This window comes from Eulemur rufifrons, chromosome 21 (genome assembly GCF_041146395.1).
Source record: "Eulemur rufifrons isolate Redbay chromosome 21, OSU_ERuf_1, whole genome shotgun sequence".
Lineage (NCBI taxonomy): Eukaryota > Metazoa > Chordata > Mammalia > Primates > Lemuridae > Eulemur > Eulemur rufifrons.
In genome coordinates, this window is record NC_091003.1 from 24,083,007 (window position 1) to 24,103,643 (window position 20,637).

General features: G+C 49.0%; 2 protein-coding genes across 4 annotated transcripts in view; one reads left to right on the forward strand and one right to left on the reverse strand.

Moving 5' to 3' along the window:
* PI4KA (phosphatidylinositol 4-kinase alpha) overlaps positions 1-20,637 on the forward strand; it is a 115,385-nt gene that overhangs the window by 43,881 nt on the left and 50,867 nt on the right. For all 3 annotated transcript variants that reach the window (XM_069497273.1, XM_069497275.1, XM_069497274.1), the window contains 2 exons: positions 1,576-1,744; positions 4,290-4,340. In XM_069497273.1, the coding sequence (XP_069353374.1) occupies positions 1,576-1,744; positions 4,290-4,340 (220 nt within the window). The remainder of the gene's footprint in view (positions 1-1,575; positions 1,745-4,289; positions 4,341-20,637) is intronic.
* SERPIND1 (serpin family D member 1) lies at positions 8,751-20,200 on the reverse strand. The gene is made up of 5 exons (XM_069496815.1): positions 20,137-20,200; positions 15,635-16,539; positions 12,129-12,402; positions 10,262-10,406; positions 8,751-9,543 (listed from the first exon to the last, which is right to left on the reverse strand). Exons 2-5 carry the CDS (start codon positions 16,521-16,523, stop codon positions 9,352-9,354), a joined length of 1,500 nt encoding a protein of 499 aa, XP_069352916.1. The 5' UTR covers positions 16,524-16,539; positions 20,137-20,200; the 3' UTR covers positions 8,751-9,351.

The window sequence follows — 20,637 nt, forward strand, 5'->3', positions numbered from 1 at the left end:
AGAGGGAAGGGGAGAAGTGAAGTCAGATGAGGACACGAGGTTGGGGAGGGAAGAAGAGAGCCCCTTTGTCGGTTCCTCTTCCCAGTCACAGGGCTCCTCCTCTGTCAAATTCAGGCCTCGCTCTGAGATTCTCCCGAAGTCAGTGTAGTGGGCAGGAGTGTGGCTGTGGAGCCAATGCTGTGTGGCTGCACGACCTCAGAGAATGCTGAACCTCTCTGTGCCTCAGTTTCCTTATCCGTCAGATGAGCCCCTGTCTCGTTTTGCCCATAAATGAGGTCATGTATATGAAAGCTCTCGATCTATGCAGCTTTCGGCATTGTTACTACTTCAGTGTTGTTATTACATTGTTATTACCTCATTGCTGCCACCGTCGTGAGCCCAGGCAGCTAGCACAGCCAGAGGACTGGGGTGGGGGTGGGGCCAGGCTCACCTCTCCTTCCTTCCCTCCATCCTGGTCTCTGCAATGGAACCGACACACAGGCCAGAACACCTCTTGGCCTGCGTTGCTTCCTTGCTCCTAACATGGCTGCTGGGCCTCCTCGCCCCAGGCCCCCTGCCCACCGCCTGTGCTCTGCCCCTCCCGAGTGTCTCACTGGCCTTACCCTGCTGCCCACTGTGTGCTGTGCTCCGGCCTTCCAGCTCTTCATCTCCTGGCTTGACTTGCCTCTTCTTCCTCAAAGCCTTTGCTCCTTGCCACCCACCGTGATTTGTTCTCTTCCTCCCCAGTGGAAGAATCTGCTGCCCTGGGTTTGCCCTTGACCTATCAGGTATTTACCTAACTGTGAAGGGGGTGCCTTTTGTCACAGCTGTCATTTGCTCTGTGATTTCTGGGGGCCATAGAGTGTGCTCTGTGCTTCACATGGTGTTTGACTCCTCTTGCAATCATACTAAGAAAGAATTGTTATCCTTGTTTTATGTAGGAAAAAAACTGGGGCTCAGAGACGTAAGCAGCTCACTCAGGGTCATGCAGCTTGGGAGTGGCAGGGTCTGGCTGCCTTGGCCCATCTCACCAGCTCATGGCTGATGGGGCAACATCACCGTCACACCGGGGCCTACCCATGGCTGGCCATGATCCTGGGGCCGGTTGTCCCAGGACCCTGGAGCACTTCCTAAGTACTTAATGTGAACTCAAACTGTCATCAGCTCCAGGTGGAGGGAGTATTGAGGGGACGCTGATCACAAGGTTTAAGATCCGTGGGTGGTATCTGTGGGATTTGTGGAGACAAGCAGGTCCAAGCAGGCACGCCTGCACATGGCCACTTCCATTTTTGGCCACACAGAGCTAAATGTCCTGGGACCATCACAGGTGCCCTATGTGCAGATTCCAGGAACTTAAACCAGTCCACTGGAGGCCCTTACTGCATCTCAGAAGGGAGGATTGCAGTCATTTCTGCAGCAGTCATGAGGATGGCGTGTTTGTTACCTCTTGAGAGTTCTTTCATTTACAGACGCTGAGAGGAGTGTGGTGAGGCAGGCTGGGCCTGGCCCGTGGCAGCTTGCTCGCCCCTGCAGTGCTGTCCCCCAGACACAGTTGAGGGCTTGGCAGTGACTGTTATTTTGCCCCTTTCCCCTCAGGCACTGCTCCCTGGCGGTGATTAATGCCCTGGCCAACATCGCGGCCAACATCCAGGATGAGCATCTGGTGGACGAGCTGCTCATGAACCTGCTGGAGTTGTTTGTGCAGCTGGGGCTGGAGGGGAAGCGAGCCAGCGAGAGGGCCAGCGAGAAGGGGCCAGCCCTGAAGGTAGGAAGGAGGACGGCTGTGCTGCCTGCCCTGCCAGTGTGTCTGTCCCCGCTGGCCAGGGCTGAGTCTCCAGGCACCATCTTGGTCAAAATATGGTGCTTTCTTTGTTGAGTGATTTAAATGCATCTGGTAGAGTGCAGGTTCTTCCTCAGGGATGTTGGCAGGGGTCAGGGGAGAGGGTGGCTTCCTCACTGGATTGTGTCTGGCTCGTGGCAGACACCTCCCCCAGCCCAGGGTGGAAACCTGACAGCAGCCCATCGTGGGTTCCCCCCAGACCCTTCTCTCCCTTCCTTCTTCCCTCCTGAAGCTGGGGCCAGTGGCTGATCCTAGGAGGACTTTAGGGGCCCCTCGTCAGAACACAGTGACAACATGAGAAGGGCCAGATTTGACCTAATCTCAGGCTGTCCAAGGAAGCCAGGTCCATAGGGACAGACAGGGCATCACGTCTTGAATGCCCAGATACGTTTGAGGGGGCCATTGAGGCAGGTGAGGCCTCTTACCTCATCATCTCCCCTTTAACATGTCACACGGGCGCCAGTCCCTCTACCAGATCTCCACTTCCATCCTCCTTTGTCACATCCTCTACCCCCGCCCCTCCTTCCCCTCCCAGACAATCACTGTTCACCTGCTTTGTGCCGTGTACTTTCCTAGGTCTGGGGTCAGCCCACTTTTTCTGTAAAGAGCCAGACTGTAAATATTTTAGACTTCGCAGGCCACACGGTCTCTGTTGCAGTTGCTCAGTGCTGCTGTGGTGGCCAGTCTATGCACAAACAGGCGTGGCTGTGCTCCTGTAAAACTACTTACTAGAACAGGTGGTGGGTCGGATTTGGCCTGTGGGCACAGTCACTGGCCCCTGTTCTAGGTGAGGGGAGATCTGTACCCCTGTGGGGCTGAGTGGGAGAGTAAACCAGGCAGTATGGTGAGGGGCACTTTAGAGTGGGCTGGTGGAGAAGGCCTCTCCAAGGAGGTGACATCTGAGTTGACAACTGCATGAAGGAGCCTCTGTGCAAAAGTCTTGACTAAGAGGGAGTACGGTGCACAGAAGGACCCTAGCATCCTTGGCCCTAATTCAGCCTTGCTCTGCCCCGCCCTCTGACACTGATGCCGGTGACTGACCTCTCAAGTCTCCCAGGGTGGTGCACAGCTAGGACCATCCCGATGCACAGGAGGGAGGAGAGTCCCTCAAGCCCAGGGGGCCTTAAGCATCAGAAGGGGAGTGCTGCTGATGCAGGAAGGTGTGAGCACCCAAGAAAGCAGAGGCTGTAACCTCTCCAAGGAGTGTTTCAGGAGCCTTTTCTCCCCTGGAAATTGGGCCTCGGAGCCCAGAGCAGCACCTCCTGGGCCCTGTGGACCACCCCCCACCCCCCGCCTGCCCTTCACCACACCTTTACAAAGTCCCAAGACTCTCAGATTTCATGCTTCATTCAGGGCTGGGGGTTGTGCCATGGGAAGTAATGTACGGATACCCTTCTCTACACCCGGCCCCCTGCCATAGACGCTGTGAGTTTTGTTCTTTGCAGAGTAATTCCTGTTGACCATCCAAGCAGTGAATAAGCAAGTGTGTATTGAGCAGCTGTTGCACTTTCCGAGGGGAGCCTAGAGGAGCAGTGGTGGGGGGTGGAAGGTGCTGGTGGCTGTGATTATAAACTAAACTAAGACACTGCTGTCAGTTTCACAGAGCGGAGCAGGCAGGGCCGCTGCTTGTGGGCCCAGTGCGGGGAAACTGGCTTGGCATTCTGTCCTTGGCACTGAGGGGCTGTGTGGCCTTGGCAAGCCACTGAGCCCCTCTACATCTCCCCGGAAGTGATGCATGTGAAACACTTAGCATGGCACCTGGTTCAGTGGGCGCGCAAGGCCCTTGGCTGTTGTCTTATTGTAAATCTAGAACAGAAATTGAGGGTGCTTGGGCGCATGCTTCTGGAACGTCAGCTAATTAGCATGCACTGGAAATTAGCTGCATTTGTGAATTTAGCCAGAAACTTACCTTTTGTTTACTTACTGTTAGGTAACCCCCAACCTCCCCCAACTTGAAAAGAGTATATGTTTATTGTAGAAAAGATAGAGAAAACTATAAATAATAAAATAAAAAGCACCCATGATCCCTCTACACAGATATAGTTATTACTAAGATTTGACAGATTTCCCCTAGCTTTTTTAGCATATGTATTTATTTTACATAATTGGAATTGAATCATAGCATAGTCTTAAATTCTGATTTTTTTTTCATTTAACATATGCTATGAGTTCTTCCCAAGATGACTAAATGTTTTTCAAAAAGTTGTCTTTTTAATAGCTGTGTCATATCTAATTATGCAGACATGCCTTGATTTATGTAATCATTTATGTAATCATGATTTACTTTTGACACATTTCCTTTGTTTTGCTATTAAAATTATGCTAGATGAGCATCTTTATACCTCTTCCTATATATATCTCTCATCATTTCTCATAGATTAAGAAATTCCAGGTTTACTATTTATTCTTTGTTGTTTTAAATTTTAAAAAAATTAAAACTGTCAATGATGACAATTCTGTTCTTTTCTAGGCTTCTAGCAGCGCGGGGAACTTGGGAGTACTCATACCTGTGATAGCTGTGGTGAGTGTTCATTAATCGAATGGTTTCAAGCTCCAGATGCCATGCTCATGTTTTGACTGTTCCCTGTGATACACAGCAACCTCTTTAGAAAAAGGGAGCTGTGAGAGCCCAGTGATTCTGTAGATGTGGGTGTGTCAGCCACCACCAGCAATTCTGTGACGGCCCCGTAGGTGTGTGCCCGCTGTGGCCACACCCTGCGCTCCCTTTCTTTGTCCTGTGCCTGAACCTTTTTGGTCAACTGACCAGGGAACTCGCTTCACTTCCCTTTCTGCGTGGCTCTGAGGTCCCAGTTCTGACTCTGCTTTCATCCTCCGTGTCTTACACCCTCGCCCTCGTTGGCATCTTGGACTAATGCTGGGCAGGCCTCCTGCTCCCATCCTTCCTTAACTGCTTCCTGCAAGGTGGCCTGGAGGTCTTTTGTCAGAGCTCTGGCCTTGGAGCTGTGGCCCTCAATCTCCTCCAGGAAGAGTTGTTGGCACAGCAGGTATAGGCCCTGCCTCCTACTGTGTCACTGCCGTGGTCGAGCCCAGTTTCCATCTTGTCCTGTCTCAGCCTGTATCTGCTTCCTCCCAAATGACCTTTGTAGAAGTGGTTTTTCCCTTTCTTAGTCCTTCCCAGCTGCCAGTCCTAAGCCCAGGCCCTGCGTTCCAGCGTTTGTTTTCTTCCCTTACTCTTTACCTTCCACTTGACCCAGCTTCTATTTCATCTTTGTGCCTGCCTCCCAGTGTCTTCCCACCTTAGCCCACCCCCAGTAGTTCAAGTCTTGAGCACTTTTATGTATCCCCTTCACATTGTGCACCAGAGCTGTCGACCTGGTGGCCGAGCTGCCAGGGCAACCTAGGGGCGTGGAGGTTGGGCAGGCAGTTGGCACAGAGAAGCACTTCTCCCAGTCTCAGTGAGGCACTTCTTGTGTGCACACCAGTCTGCGTGTTCATCATCGTTCTGAACCTGGGGACTTCAGGGGGTTCAGTTTTGGCTGGCCAAGGCAGATGAAAAATAGTAATTGACTGGTTTACCATTATTTATCTTTAATAGTAAAATGTCATGTACTGCATTTTGTGGAATCTTCCACTAGGTCACCGTCCTTCTGCCTGTACACTGTCCTTTTCTCTCCTATCCCTCCTCTACTAAATGGCGGATTCAGGAGGGGGAATAGGGTCTGCATCATTTTCGTGAGTGTGCTTAAGGGGACAAGGGGGCCGGCCTGCAGTGCGATGAATAGTAGCTGCCCACCCCGCGGCTTTGCAGGTTCCCCTGGGACCCATACCAACCTCCTACCTGTGATCAGGTGTTCTCCCACAGCCCTCTGAGAATTTCAGGGTTGCTGGGACTCACTCTGCCATGGTATTTTTCATTGACACCCCCACTGGTTAATTTTTTTAAACATAAATTTTCCTGCTTTGTAGTTAACGTTGACTAGTATACAGTTGTGTTTTAGAAGTGCCACTGTATGTGTGCCTTTTGTGTGGCCTGGAGGGAAGGGTAGGGGGCATGAAGTCCGAAGCACTCTCTCGACCTGTTGGAGGGGAGACAAGCCTGGCAGCAGGCTCCATGGGAAAGTAGGTTTTAGGGAGACAGGCAGGATGCTTGGAGTGACATTAAAATCAGTGAGTTCCAGGATCTCTGAATACCAGAATTCTATGACCCATTTATCAATTGTCACTTAGAGTTTAATAAATACATAGAAGAAATCTTTTGGAGTACTTTGCACTTTTGGGAAGTGGTGACTGGTGAAATTTGGTTAGGAACACACGAGCGTTAGGGTTACAAGGGCCCAGGTGACTCCTGTCCTGTGCGTGGGACCCTGTGTGAGCCTGAGCCTCTCTCTGCTGCTGGGTGATCAGCATAGACCTAACTGTGACCTATGACAGTTTAGCACAGACTCATTTAAATACTCCCCTGATGTGACCTTTTCCATGAATAGAGTAAGTATTGTATTTTTAACAAAAGTTAATGATTAGATTATGGGAGAGGAAACAAATATTTGATGTTATTGCTCAACAGAGAGCACAGGGATCGTGGATTCTTACATTTGCTTTATGGCTACCCCTTGGACCTTCTGGGAGAAACTAATTTCCAGAGGGTCTGTTTTGTTTTGTTTTGTTTTATGTTTTACACTTTTTTCTTTTTTAAAAGAAAAATATATTCTGGTTTGGACCTTTGATGACACAGTGTCTCGAATTACTTTGTTGAGTGGCACTACCAGGGGAAGCCTGGCTCTTGGTCCTAATGCAGCTGTTCACTTCTCAGTGACCTTTAGGGAGTTGCTGGGAGGCTGGGACATGGGATCTCTGAGGCTTCTTCCTCCCTAGGTTTGTTGATCTTTGTTCTGCAACTTTGTGAACAATATTTCTTCAGAAATATTGATTAAATTGCATCTGTTGGTATCTAGTCCATTAATTAAGCATTCTGAAAGTTATGTAATGCTTAGAGACCTAGTTGTTCCACTGTCATAAAGTAGTGATTTAATAAGATGTGCCTTCTGCTCAAAAAACATTTGTGTGGCCGGGCGCGGTGGCTCACGCCTGTAATCCTAGCACTCTGGGAGGCCAAGGCGGGAGGATCGTTTGAGCTCAGGAGTCCGAGACCAGCCTGAGCAAGAGCGAGACCCCGTCTCTACTAAAAAAAATAGAAAGAAATTAGCTGGGCAACTAAAAATATATATATATAGGAAAAATTAGCCAAGCATGGTGGCACATGTCTGTAGTCCCAACTACTCAGGAGGCTGAGGCAGGAGGATCACTTGAGCCCAGGAGTTTGAGGTTGCTGTGAGCTAGACTGACGCCATGGCACTCTAGCCCGAGCAACAGAGTGAGACTCTGCCTCAAAAAAAGGATCATAAAAAAACATTTGTGTACTTAGAGCAAGTTTATGTGTGTCACTTTTGTGGCCTTGGACAGGTTACTTATTCTCTCAGCCTGTAAAATGAGGCTTGTGGATTAGCATTTTTTTAGGTCATGGATGACCCTTTTGAAAGCTGTGCACTTTCTTGCCATAGAAATGCATATTGGTCTCAGGATTTTGCGTGATTTGAATGGGAGAAGCCCATCTAGGGCCCCCCAGTTAGGCATCCTGGGGGGTGCTGTCTCAAATTAAGATATTAATGAGGCGGGAGATCATGCCTATAGTCCCACCACTTTGGGAGGCCGAAGCGGAAGGATACTTGAGACCAGGAGTTCAAGACCAGCCTGGACAGCATAGACCCTGTCTCTAAAAAAAAATTAAAAAATTAGCCAGTTGTGGTGGTACATGCCTGTAGTCCTAGGTACTCTAGAGTCTGAGGCAGGAGGATCACTTGAGTCCCTAGGAGTTTGAGGTTACAGTGAGCTATGATCACATCGCTGCATTCCAGAGACTCTGTCTCAAATAAAAAGCAGAAAGAATTGAAGCGAGGAGTGGGTCACCATCAGTAGCGGGTTTCACCCAGATGGCAAGAGGGTATGACAGGGAGATTTGGCCTTAACCCTGTAGTGTCCACTCCCAGCAAAGTGCCGGAGGCAGGCCCCGGTACAGGAAGTCAGGAAAGGGGTGGGTAAAGGGGGTTAGCGGGGAAAAGCAGGCTTCCTGGGATGCCTGTCTGGGTGTAGATCGGGCAGATCCCTTCCCTTCTGGGAGCTGTAACTGCTTCTGTAGTTGTAAAAAGGAGGTGACAACAGTGCCAGCCTCCTAGGGTTGGTGTGAGAGCTCAGTGGGATAACCCGCAGGCTTGCCCACTCAGGGCAGTGGTGTCCCTGTCAGGACTCCCCTTTTGCTGCTCCCATTACTGGCATTGGTCTCATGGGGTCAGAAGCCTTATGTGACAAGACTCCCTGTGTGACCCTGCACGTGGACCCCAGCCCACCACGTACTGTAGCAGCACCTCTTGGCCAGTTTTTGGAACCCTTCTAACCCTTGTCTTCCTCCCCTGCCGGCCTCTGGGGGTTACAGTTAGACAATGGCATGCACACACTTGTGACTGCTGTTCCTGCGGCTGTCGATTGTCCCCCTCACTGAAGGAGTGCCAGCACTCTTGCATTCTGAGCAGCCTCTTTGGATTCCGCTTGTCTTACCCAGGTAGTGAAGGATCCAGAAACATTTCCTCAGATGTCGTCTGCTCTGTCAAACCAGACCCACTGCAGGCCCAGGTCTGCGGGATGGAGCTGAGATGCACGCCTGTGTAAAGAGGGTGGAAGCCCCTGGGCTTGTGTGCCACTTCGAGCACCGCAGTTCAGGGGGGCCATGCAGACCCTCCCCAGGACTCAGCAGCACACATGTCCTATCCTGAGAGCCTGCCCTGCTATGGCACATCAGGGGCCACGTAGCAGCAGAGTGACTTTCTGTCAGCCTTTATCATTCCTGGAGATGTCAGCTCTTTTGAAATTACCTTTATTAGTTATTTGAGCCTTAAAAAATAGAATTATAACAGATACACATTAAAAGTAGCTATGTTTATTTATCTTTAGGGAGGAAGACATGACTGTGTGTACACACTGTCCTCCAGGTAACAGTGGGATGACAGACGGCATTTGGCATGGATTTGGAAGGTCAGGCCTTGAGAGAATTAAACCCCAACATTAGCCCAGGGCACCCCTTATGTGTCTAGAGGTCTCTTCTCCCCTGAGCATCAGGAAGGGTGCTGGTTATGCACCCTCCTTGGGAGAGGTGAGGAATCAGTCATGTGACTCATCTGTGTTAGTGTTCAGATGATGGGCCTGGTTGAGAAAGGCCCTGAGTAATAGAGCCAGGTTTGCTGTGAGGAGGCGGGAGGGGTGACGGCTGCCTGTTGCTGAGACCCTCTAGGTAACAGCTGGCGTGCTACAGTTACATTAACTTTTCTACAAACTTACAGCATCGGTTACTGTGCAGAATTGATTCCAATGAGCTTCTCAGTCATTTGTAAGCTCCTTCTCTCATATGGGTCCCAAATTCAGATTGGTAGCATAAACCACGGAAGTCATGATGTTCTCATTGTTAGAATGGGAACAGAATGACAGAGTGCCCCCAAAACACTCAGACACCCAGACCTCCACCTCTAAGACCTGCTGGGGTTGGCCACTCTCCCCATGAAGAGCAGGCAGCTGGTGCGGTGCTCGTAGACGAGGAACAGAAAGGGGCGGTCGACAGTGAAACGGACTTGGGTGGACAGCGGCATGAACCCAACCGTGGTCACAGCAGCGGCTTGGGTGCCCTCCTCGTTCACTGTGATGGTGCCTTGGTGCTTGAACTGTTTGGAAAGGAAAGTTATCAGACTCCATAGGCTGGCACACAGAGGGATAGGCCGTCTAGCGCAGTCTCCTCTCAGTCAGGAAAAGGGTCCAAAGACCACATACATCCGAGGCAGAAATCACATCTGGCCAGAATTATCCTTGAAAATAGCTTTCATCGCCTGTCAAGTGCACCAGTTGTGCTTAAAGGCTGTGTGGTATAACTCTAGGGTTCTGTTCCCTCTTGGCAGTGGCCACGGTCTGAGGGCCTGGGGGACCAGGATAGCTGCCGCAGCCCCAGCGCTTCCTGCCCGTGGGGTGCACTTCCATGGGAAAGGGTGGCCTGTGTCTGCTGCACCTTTTGACCCAGTGTTCTGTCTTTTTTGCTGAGTGTCTATTGTTGATTTGTTAACTTAAATGTGTGTATAGTACAGTTCCTCTGTGATTTTAATGGGTCTTTCATGATTTGGCTGGGGGTTGATTTCGTAGACTGGAGCATGTATCTCCCCTCTCTCTGGGGTCAGCAGGAGTGGGTCTCACTCCAAGGCCACTCCCTGTGGACCCTGCCCGCTTAAGCACCTGCCAGATGCAGTACTCCCCTGGCCAGACCCAGGAGAGCATAGGCAGCACCCCCAACCCAGGAGGTCAGATTGGAAGGTGGGAAGGACAGGTGGAGGCAGGGGCTGTGCTAAGGGAGACCCTGGGGTGGGTGCAGGGGGAAGACGCAGGAGCAGTTACCAGGTCTATGGTGATCCTTTCATCTGAGATGCCTGCCATGTTGCCATTTTTGTCAAACAGTGCTGTGACCCCCATTGACTTCAGGGGCTCCACCAGGTTGTAGTTCTTCTCCAGCTTGAACTTTGGCAGAAGCACCTCTCGGGTTCTAGTTGGAGAAGGAAAGAAAGTCCAGTTTTATTGAACCACAAGTTACAAAAAAAAATCATGTTTTTTCCTTTAAAGATCCACAGCCTAGCCCCCTGGGTTGCATTTGCCACAGAAGTGACACAACGCTTACTAAAGTTTGTCTTCCAGGACTGTCTGCTGAGGATTTTGGAAAGCCCATCCCATTGTAGTTCTGGTTACTGAAAACTGAGGCATTTTTATTGTTGAGTGGTCTTTTCCTCAACACTGTGATTCATTTTCTGTTTTCAATGTTAGCAACAGAACTTTTAGTGGTTTATGGTTTGAGAAGATATCTGAAATAATTCCCATGTTCATTCCTGATTTCAGGCATTTCTTGTTTTGTTAATTAAGGAGTTGAATATTTGGTCAGTGAACTTAGTAAAAGAATCCATCGTATCTATACCAGACAGCACTAAACATCCTCAGGCTTTGCCTTGACGCATTCAGTCCCTAACCGGTGGGCAGTAACAGTAGTGCCATGGCCAGTCTGGCACTTTGGGGGTAAAGATGTAAGACCCAGTCCTTCCTCCCGAGCACTTGCTTTCCTGTTGGGAGGCAGAGACTCACATGTGTGACAGGGTGAAGATGGAAAGATGGTGCATTGACGTCTGAATGACTAGAACAGACCTGACTGCTGGAGGAGGAGGTATTTGTGTGGCCTAGAAGGATGCCCGAGACTTGAAAGGCAGGGTGCTGCCCCGCATGAGCAAAAGCTTGCAAGGGGCTCCGAGTGGGGCTTGCTGGAGAGATCTGCAGGCCAAGCTGAGGAGCTGGTGAGAAGAGGGGTTGGAGATGGTGTCTCAGGAACACTGATTTGGGCTGGTGCTCAGATGGGCTAAGGAGTGGAACGGGCAGGCTGGCTAGGCCTCCCTGGGGTTAAGGTGGAGGTCACGGGCAGGGAGGCTCAGAAGGAGGCAACTACAGAAGGAACATTGTTAAGGAAAAATCCATAGGTGTGACGACTGGCTACCTGGGCAGATAACCTTCCTCTAGGAGCCTTCTGCTCTCTTTCAGTTTTGTTGTATTTGTGCTCTTGTCCTATAAGGAGACTCAAACCAGATTCGCTTTTTCATTATGGGCCTAACCCATATCCAATAAAATAGAAATAAAATGTCTTCATTCTTTCTGCCATAATCCAAAAATAATTTTGGTAAATATTTAAAACTTGCAGTTTTAACTAGGGAGTAATGAATAATAATAGTGGAAAATTATGAATGATGAATCCTCAGTGGGCCAAGGACCTTGGAATTCCCTGGGTAGGGCAGGGAGGAGCCAGTCTTTATTGGATGCCTCCCAGGGTCCAGGCACCGGGAGGCTCAGTGTTGCTTATTCTATTAATTTCTCACAGCAACTCTGGCAAATAATGGAATTATCCCCATTACAGGTATAATGAAGCCGGCACTCAAAGCCACAGAGCAAGTACATAGCAGAGTGGGGATCGTTGCCAGGCTGACTCTAAGTCACCTGCCCCTAACTTCTAAAACTGCCCTGTGGACAGCAAATGTGTCCTTCACAAATGTTCTCCAGTCATCTCTCAGCAAGCAAGTAATTTGGGCTGAATTAACAGAGAGTGACCTTGTATGGCAGTTCTTGGGTAGTTTTGCATACTTCTCCCTTTCTCTTAAAATGACCAGAGTTCCAATATTCCTGGACATCCCCAGCCTCCAGGAGACCAGAATGACAAACACAGACCCTGAAGTACCTGTTTGTCATGCTTTTTTGCCATCTCTCCACCACCTGGGGCGTCAGCTGAGCTTCGAGGGTCTTCATCCCAGACAGCTTATGCGGGACCACAATGAGCATGCTGATGCCCCCCACGTACTCCAGCTGGAGGATGTCACAGTCAAGCTCCTGGTCATTTGCTGCAAGGAAGTTCCCTTTGGTCTGCATCATGGGAACCTTGACCACCGCTCTCTCGTTCAGCCGGAAGTTGTGGTTGTGTGTCATTTCCACAGGGAATTTATTCACCCAGGATCCTGTAATGTCAGCAGGGACAGGCTGTTGTTAGATGTTCCTTTGGGGTCGTGGTCCTCACCCTCAAAGGTGCATCTGAATCCCTTGGAGGACTCATCCAACAGCCCGCAGGGCCCACCCCACCATCTCTGATTCAGAGTCTGACTTGGGCTGAGAATTTACATTTCTAATGAGAGGTTAACAAGAGAGGTTAAGTGGACTGGAGTGGACTCTGGTCTGACACTAACGAATTGTTTGACCCTGACAAGACACCTAACTTGCCTGGGCCTCTGCTTCTTCATCTGTCAAAGGAGAAGAAGCTTTGAGCTCTTTTCAGCTGTTTTGATGGCCTTCGTCCCTCACGCTGTGATTCCTAGGGACCAGCAAGACACATGGGTGATGTGGTGTCGCCCTCAGGATCTTTGCTGTGGATTGGGCTCAGCACTGTATATCCAGGAATAAGTCCATGTCTGTTTCATCTCTAAGATGCCAGTAACTGGTAATGATGGGTGAGCAGCAGTTGAGAACTGGCTGTGTGCTGGGCATTCTTCGGAGCACCTTTCCCGTGTTATCTCAGTTCTGCTCCTAGCAACATGTGATGTGTGTGCTTCTTGTTATCCCCATTTTACAGATGAAGAAACAGAGGCACAAAGAAGTGAAGTAACGTGTTCCAAGTTTCCAACTGGTGGATAGAGCAACTGGGATGAGTAGAGCGGGAGGTGTCTTGGGAGGAGGTTTAAATCTCAGACAGCTCCCACCTGCCTGGGAGTGTAGCTCCACTCCCTTCTCCCTGAGTCTGCCTTGCCCAGGGCATCTCAACCACAGCACTGTTAACATTTGGGCTGGATAATTCTCTCTGGTGGGGGACTTCTCTGGGCATTGTAGGGTGTTTAGTAACACCCCTGGCCTCTCTTCACCCCGTACCAGTGGTACTCCCCGCCCCCAGCCCCCAACCACAAGTGTCTTCAGACCTTTGCCCTGGCGGGCAAGCGTGCCCCATTGGGAATCACTGCTCCGCCCAGTTCTGATGGAGCCGTCACATGTCTCCTGGGATTCTTTCCTTCTTCCTCCTGAAGTTCAGCCTCTATTTTTATTGTGCTTTACAAAATGATGGTAATGTTCAAAATTGAAATCAGGCCAGGCGCTGTGGCTGACGCCTGTAATCCTAGCACTCTGGGAGGCCAAGGCAGGAGGATCGCTTGGTGCCAGGGGTTTGAGATCAGCCTGAGCAAGAGTGAGACACTGTCTCTACAAAAATGAGAAAAGTTAGCCGGACATGGTGGTGCGTGCCTGTAGCCCCAGCTACAAAGAAGGCTGAGGCAGGAGGATCACTTGGGCCCAGGAGTTTGAGGTTACCGTGAGCTATGATGATGGCACTGCACTGTACCTGGGTGACAGAGCGAGATCCCGTCTCAAAAAAAAAAATTGAAATCAAATTAGTAATGGAGATTTGGGAGCTAGAAATTGAAATTACACTTCTAAACAAATCTCTCCTTTGAGTATTGACGAAGGACTGGGTGCTTCTAGCATTCGATCCCTTCTGATTCCCAACATTAAATTAAGTGACGGAAGGAAGCACATGTTTGTCCCTTTCACACTGCAGCTTTCACAGCTCGGGTTGCTGTGTTCAGGAGATTGTAAACTGGCCGTGCCTGGCTGTTTCTCCACCCTCATCTGCAGGGATGGCTCGCTGTGTTTCTTCCTCTGCCTGCCCCTGCACACCCAGCCAGGCCTAATGTAGAGGCTCTCGGGTGTACCTGGGGGCACTGACAGGCTGCCAGGACTGAGGGCTTCCAAAATGTTGCCACACTGAGTGCTGTGTCACTGTCTCTTGCGGTTTTCCCCACAGCCCTGTTGGAGTAGGTATTCTCTCCAAGATTAAGATAAGGAAACTGAGTCACAGAGATGTTGAATGACTTGTCTGAGGTCACACAAATGAGAAGTGGTGAAGTCATGACTCAGACTCCTGTTTGTTCAATTGCAAAACTCATACTTACAACCAGTAATGAAAGGATATGCGTATGTTCATCGTATATATATCATGTCTGTGTGTGTATCTGTCACAGCCTGTTAGAACTCAACCTTCGATTCCCATGAGAACCCAGCCTTGTACCTGGCTTTGGGGTGGAAGTGCGGGGGTCAAACCTCGGCACTCCAGGCCATCCCTCCAGGCCTGGCCTCTTCAGTCCCCCTGGCCCGTCCGGCAGAATACCTGCCTTGTGGAGTGGCCGGGGTCTTGGCTGAGGCACAAGTAGGTATGCTGACAAGGGAGGGAGGTGCTCTGACCACCCTTCCCCAAGCAGAAGCCAGAAGAGGGCCTCTGACCTCAGCATCCTCGGGCTGCTGCAAAACTGTGCTGAGGCTAACAGGAGGCGCTGGCCTCCCAGGCCTCAGGGACTGGCCCTCACTGGTAGCTGGCAGCCCTTGGTGGCAAAGAGAAGTGATTATGTGTTGTAGCAATTAGCGCTAAAGCTGAACCGTTCCTCATGCCTGCAGCTTAGCACATTCAGAGACTGAAGTAGAGGTTTCTTCTGCAGGTCCCAGTGAAGGCGTTTGTAAAGAAAGGTCTGGATTTTATAAATCCATGCTCATTTATTTCTAGGCTTCCAGGAGTCCTCTGTGTTTGTGAGGGGCAGGAAGATAGCCTCCTTAAAAAGTGCCCTGGTGCCTGGCCCAGAAGAAATAGTGGTGTATGTCCCCACACCCACCTGCCCATGAGTGCAAAAATACCCTGGAAAACAGTTATAGGTGTTAATGTCGGTGCTCAAGCTGAGTAGTTCTCTGATGCATTTCTTCAGCCTCTTGGCCATATTCCTGATTATTAATAATTGGGAAAGGAAATGAAAAAACTCAAAGCCATGCTGGCCAAATATTTAAAAGGTTTTTGCATTATTCCTTCCAATTTAACAAATCGCTAGTGATGGCTGGGTCCAGCCTTGACTCTGCCCCTTGCTAGCTGTGTATGCCCTTGGAGCATGTTTGCACTTCTCTGTGCCTTGGCGGCTTCGTCTGTAAAACAGGGACACTTACAACTTGACCTCACACGGTTGTGGTGAAGATTCAGTGAGCGTAAAGCGCAGGGTTAGGGCTCAGTGAGTGCCGGTTGCTGCTGCCACCCCAGCATGGCCTTCCCTGTCCGTGAGTCCACCTGTGTCTTGTTCTTACAAACTACAGTACAGGTCTTGGCGTTCAGCACACCCATGTACTGAGAGCATGTTGCGAGTTTGCTCTGAGACACAAAAGCCTATTTCTTACCTTTGAAGTAGATGCAGTTTAGAATCATCATCTGGGTAACGGGGTCTATATTCTCCAGAGCATCTTTTATGAGGCCCTTGGTGAGCTTCAGGATGTGGTTGTTGGTTTTTGATATGAAGGCAGGATCTGAGAAGTCAGCTGCCTGGGCCTCTGCGAAGTAGTACTCCTTTACTTTAGTTCTGAAGTCATCCAGGATTGGAAACTGCTTCTGGACGTAAAGGTCATTGACTGACCGCAGCGTATACCCAAAGTTCCTCCTGAAGAGGCGATGAGTCAGCTTGCGGAAGAGATTGTGGATGGTCATGATCTCATACTTGCTGCTGGCGTTAACAAAGTCCTTAAAATGCAAAATCGAGTGCACTTGTTCATGGGTCTCTCCCTGCAGGCCCAGGGAGATCATGCCCATCGCGGTAGAAATGCCAACGGGCGCCATAAAGATGTTATCAAATGTGTTGGCCTGGTCCTTCAGCGCTCGGTAAAGGTTGAAAGCGAACTTGGCATTTAGGATGTTAAGGCGTTGGATCCGGCTCTTGCCCTGGAAAAGCTGGAGGATGTTGCCAGCACTTGCTTCTGAGTCTGTCGGGGAAACTGGCAGGCTGTCGATGATGTCGATGTAGTCGTCGTCTTCGCCGAATATCTTGTCCAGGTCCAGATAGTCGTCGTCCTCCTCCCCCTCAGGAATCCAGTCATTGGTGACCGTGTTTTCCTTGTGGAATTCGGCAGGGAGAAGGGGCGTGCTCAGGTTTTTGTTATTTAACTGCTCCCACTGGGGATCCACGGCCTTAGCAGTTTCTCCTCCCTTCTCGAGCTGGTCCAGTGGCCCTTTGTTGCCCCCACACACAGATGTTATGATGAGGGAAACCAGAAGCGGGTGGAACAGGTGTTTCATTTTGGCAGAGCTAAAGCTGGGAGGGGAAACAGACAACACAGTGAGAGGCGGCCCGGCAGGCCCCACCTCCCTGCAGCTCCACATGGCAAGTTCCCTGTGGCTTTGACCCAGGAAGGTGCCCTCGCAGCACAGTTCTTAACTGTTTTAGGATTGTGGACTTTAAGAGCATCTGATGAAGATAAACAGACACCTAACATTTTGTGTGGGCTTCATAAACCTCCCTGAAGGATCTGTGAGCCCCTAGATGAGAATCCCTTCTTCAAAGGCTTACAAAACTGACGTTCTAGAATCCTGGCAGTTCAGGGGTCCCGGGGGAGTTTCTTTTTAAGTTATTCACTGAACCTTGTCTCCTACCTCCAGATAGCATATTAGGCACTGGAGTTGCAAGGGTCTCCCCACGGAGCCAGGGGGCACAGGCCAGTCAGGGAACAGCCGTGTGATAGAGTGAGGGCCTTCAAAAGAATGTTGCCAGGGCACATGGAGGTACAGAAAGGGCTGTGGCCCCAGTTTGTGTGGTAGGAGCGCGGGTACCCAGAGAGTTGGGGGAAGTGTCTTGAAGAGGTGCCTTGAGTGGACACCTGGGGCTGGTGACGGGAGTGCAGGGCTGGAAGGGAATGTCCAGTGGGGGAACTCAGCCCTGCCTGCGCAAGCCATGTTACTGCACCTCTGCCACGGAAATGCTGTTGAAAATGTACATGGTGAGCAAGGGCAAGACCCCGTCTCTACTAAAAAAATAGAAAGAAATGATCTGGACAACAAAATATATATAGAAAAAATTAGCCAGGCATGGTGGCACATGCCTGTAGTCCCAGCTACTTGGGAGGCTGAGGCAGAAGGATTGCTTGAGCCTAGGAGTTTGAGGTTGCTGTGAGCTAGGCTGACGCCACGGCACTCTAGCCCAGGCAACAGAGCAAGACTCTGTCTCAAAAAAAAAGGAAGAAAAATGTACGTGGGTCAGGCTGTCTGAAAACAGATATGCTAAAGATAATTTGATATTTGTATGATCATTTGCGGATGTTTGATTGCATAAAATTTGGAACTTGTTTGATGCCCCCTCAGAGCCTAGTGAGATGTGGCCGGTGGCAGCCCCAGAAGCTATCAGGTTATATGATTTGCTGCAGGTGTACTCTTTTCTCCTTTGTATCTGTTAGTGGCTCCCCCTTCTATCAATAGGAACTAAATCTTTCCTAGTTACTGCTTCTAACATGGAGTTAGAAACAATCACACCAGGCAGATAAGGTCTGCAGGAGGGATGTCAGATAGCTCTTACTCAAGGCCTGAGGGACATTCCCTTTATTTAAGTAAATAAGGTAAGTTTTTAACACATAGACCTTGTGGTAAGCCTGTCTTTATCTATCCTGCCTCTCCTCTTTCCAAGGAGGATTTGACTTGGCTTGTCAAATCCGTTTTGGCCATCCAATGGCTTTGTCTTTCTCGTATTGATTATTAACTTTCCAGTTATTAACTGCATACTGCACGTATGAGCTATTATTTGATGCTTCTGTTTCACCAGAACAGTGGCCGTAGGTGTTTATAATGCTGACCCAGGCATCTAGTACATGATCTCATCACCCCAGAAAGAAGAACTGTGTTTTGTTGAGTTTGACAATGTGTTTATGACTGTTTCCTGTTAGATATTTGAGGGCCAGAATATCTGCTACCAGGCTAGGCCAGATGAGGGTGACTGGCTCCTGGTGAGCAAATATTTGAACTTGGTAGGCCTGCAGATGGGGCAGAGTGTTTGGATACCCCACTTGAAATGCCCTCAGTTTTGCTGATGCTGATAATGGCAATGAGTATGGATGGAGCCTCTGTCGGGTGCCAGGCACTGTATAAGGCACTTTGTATGTGTAGCTTAGCTTCATCCTTCCAGCATTTTACATATCAGGAGACTGAGCCCCCCTCATCACTGTCGATAATGAGGGGCAGTGGCTAGGTTCAACCAAGTTGGATGAGCCTCCCAGCCACCCGTTATTTGCCTGGGAGCACCAGGACACTCCCATACTGCCTGGGCTTGGGGAGTAGCTTCCTAGCTAGACTCCCTGCTGCCAGCCTGCCTCCTGGGATCTTCCCCTACAGTACTGTTAAAATAATCAGCTGGAACATTGTTTCAGTCACAACTGAAAGACTTTTGAATTGCACATTTTGGAGAGGGAAAGACTCGTAATTTCTGACTTTGAAGAAGTCTGTTAACTTTTCTGACCCTCCCTCTCAGCACCCGGCAGAGGCTGCAGTGCCACACGGAGTCTGCCAGTGGAAAGCAGTTTCTAGAAACGATTTCTAATGTGTGTGGCTGCAAATAGAACTGGGCCTAGATTCCAAATAGAATCAGGCATGGGTGTCAATGGCAATACACTTTAAAAAGTTGGAAGAAGGTGGCAACTTGCTCATTGCATGGCTACGCTTAAAAGTGTCCTTCTTTCTCAGGTAAAAATAAGGTTAAAGAACAAAACAAAACCCAGCTTGAATAAATAAACGTTCAGGAAGACGAATCTGAGGCCAGATAGGGAGGCAGGGTGAAGGCATCCGTGTTTTTATCCTGGTATCGAGAAAGAATATTTGGTAGCCTCTTGCACTCTGTTCCTACATTACATGATGAAAAGCCAAAAGCAGTTTTTACCAGAGGAAGGAGAAAATATATTTATTTTCTGTGGATTGAAATTATGAATTTAAAAGGTAAATCTTCCTATTGTTTTTCTATTTAGTATAATGAAAATTATATTAGACATTTTAAAACTATCTCTAGGTTATGATTAAATCACAGATTACTATCTTTGAAGAGAAGCAATATTTTTTAAAGATAAATCATTCAGTCCCAGGAAGAGCACAGGCTTGATTACTTTTTAAAATTATAACAAAAGGTAAATCATTCAAAAGTTTGTTTTCTCTAGGAACTTCATACGGCCCTTTTTTGCTAATTGCACAGAGCCAGGTTGGCCTTCTCAGTTGTGCCTCGGAGCATAACATCGTCTTCAGGCCCAAACAGAGCGGGCAGAATGGGAGAGAAGGGACTGCCTGAAGTTTGGAAAAGTTTATATTTTGAAATAACTTCAAATTTACAGAAAATTGAAGGAATAGTGTAGTAGAACAACTCTTGTATACCCTTAACCCAGATTCACCAGGTGTTTATATTTTAGAACATTTTGCTTTATCATTTTCTATCTCTCCACATATGTTTGTGTATGCGTATATACATGTATGTGTATATATGTATGTACACACACAGGCACGCACATACACATTATTTTTTTTCTCGACCATTTGAGAACAGGTCTCTTATATCATGTCCCTAACCTTTAATACTTTAAGGAAAAATGCCTAAGAGCAAAGATCTTCGCATAATCACAAGACAGTTATCCAATTTGAATAATTTAACGTAGGTATAATACTTCTGTCTGTTCCACAGTTCTGTTCCAATTTTATCACTTGTCCCAGTAATGTAACTAACAGAATTTTACAATAGGCAGGTGGAAAAATAAAAATATTTTCCCACTTCTAAGAGTATAAAAAGCTGCTGAATTTGACGTTCAATAGAGAAATGAACCAGTTGCCCATCTCTAAACACCATAAATAAGAATTTATAATCAACAGAAATATTAGAAACCAAACTTACCTCTGTGCTTCTGAGAAGTGGTGTTGCAGAGATGAAATCAGCCAAGGTCACTAGTGGAGTTTTGATGTGAACTTTGGTGCTGGGCTGTTGTTGCGGCTTTTCCAAAGTAAATATGTCCCAATACAAACATCAGGCAATTAGCTTGGTCAGCACAAACCCCCTCAACTGTGTCTTTGATCCCTGCTGAGTGACTCGCAGCTCCTCAGCTCCAGTACTTACGTGGCTGATGTTTTAAATGCATGGCGGTCACCGTGTCGACGTGCTGTGCTGACGTGCACGCAAAGCCTTGGTGCAGGAGCCGCCCTTGCTGAAGTCGCCGCCTAACCGAGGCTCTCTTGAGAGTTCTGGGGGTCAGGTTCATCGGGGAGGCTCCAGTGTTCCTCTGAAAGTAGAGGCCACACATCTGTCTCCAACTGTCATCTCCTCCTGGGATGATTTGCAACGTGTGACCTCGCCCTGGTCTGCGGGGCTGACATGGCTGGTTTGGCTGCTAGGCAGGTT

Coding starts and splice junctions, on each gene's coding strand:
- SERPIND1 (XM_069496815.1), bottom strand. CDS start 16,523: ATGAAACACCTGTTCCACCCGCTTCTGGTTTCCCTCATCATAACATCT. Junction 10,407..12,128: donor CAAAAAAGCATGACAAACAG/GTACTTCAGGGT, acceptor TTCTCCAACTAG/AACCCGAGAGGTGCTTCTGC. Junction 9,544..10,261: donor AAAGGATCACCATAGACCTG/GTAACTGCTCCT, acceptor CTTTCCAAACAG/TTCAAGCACCAAGGCACCAT.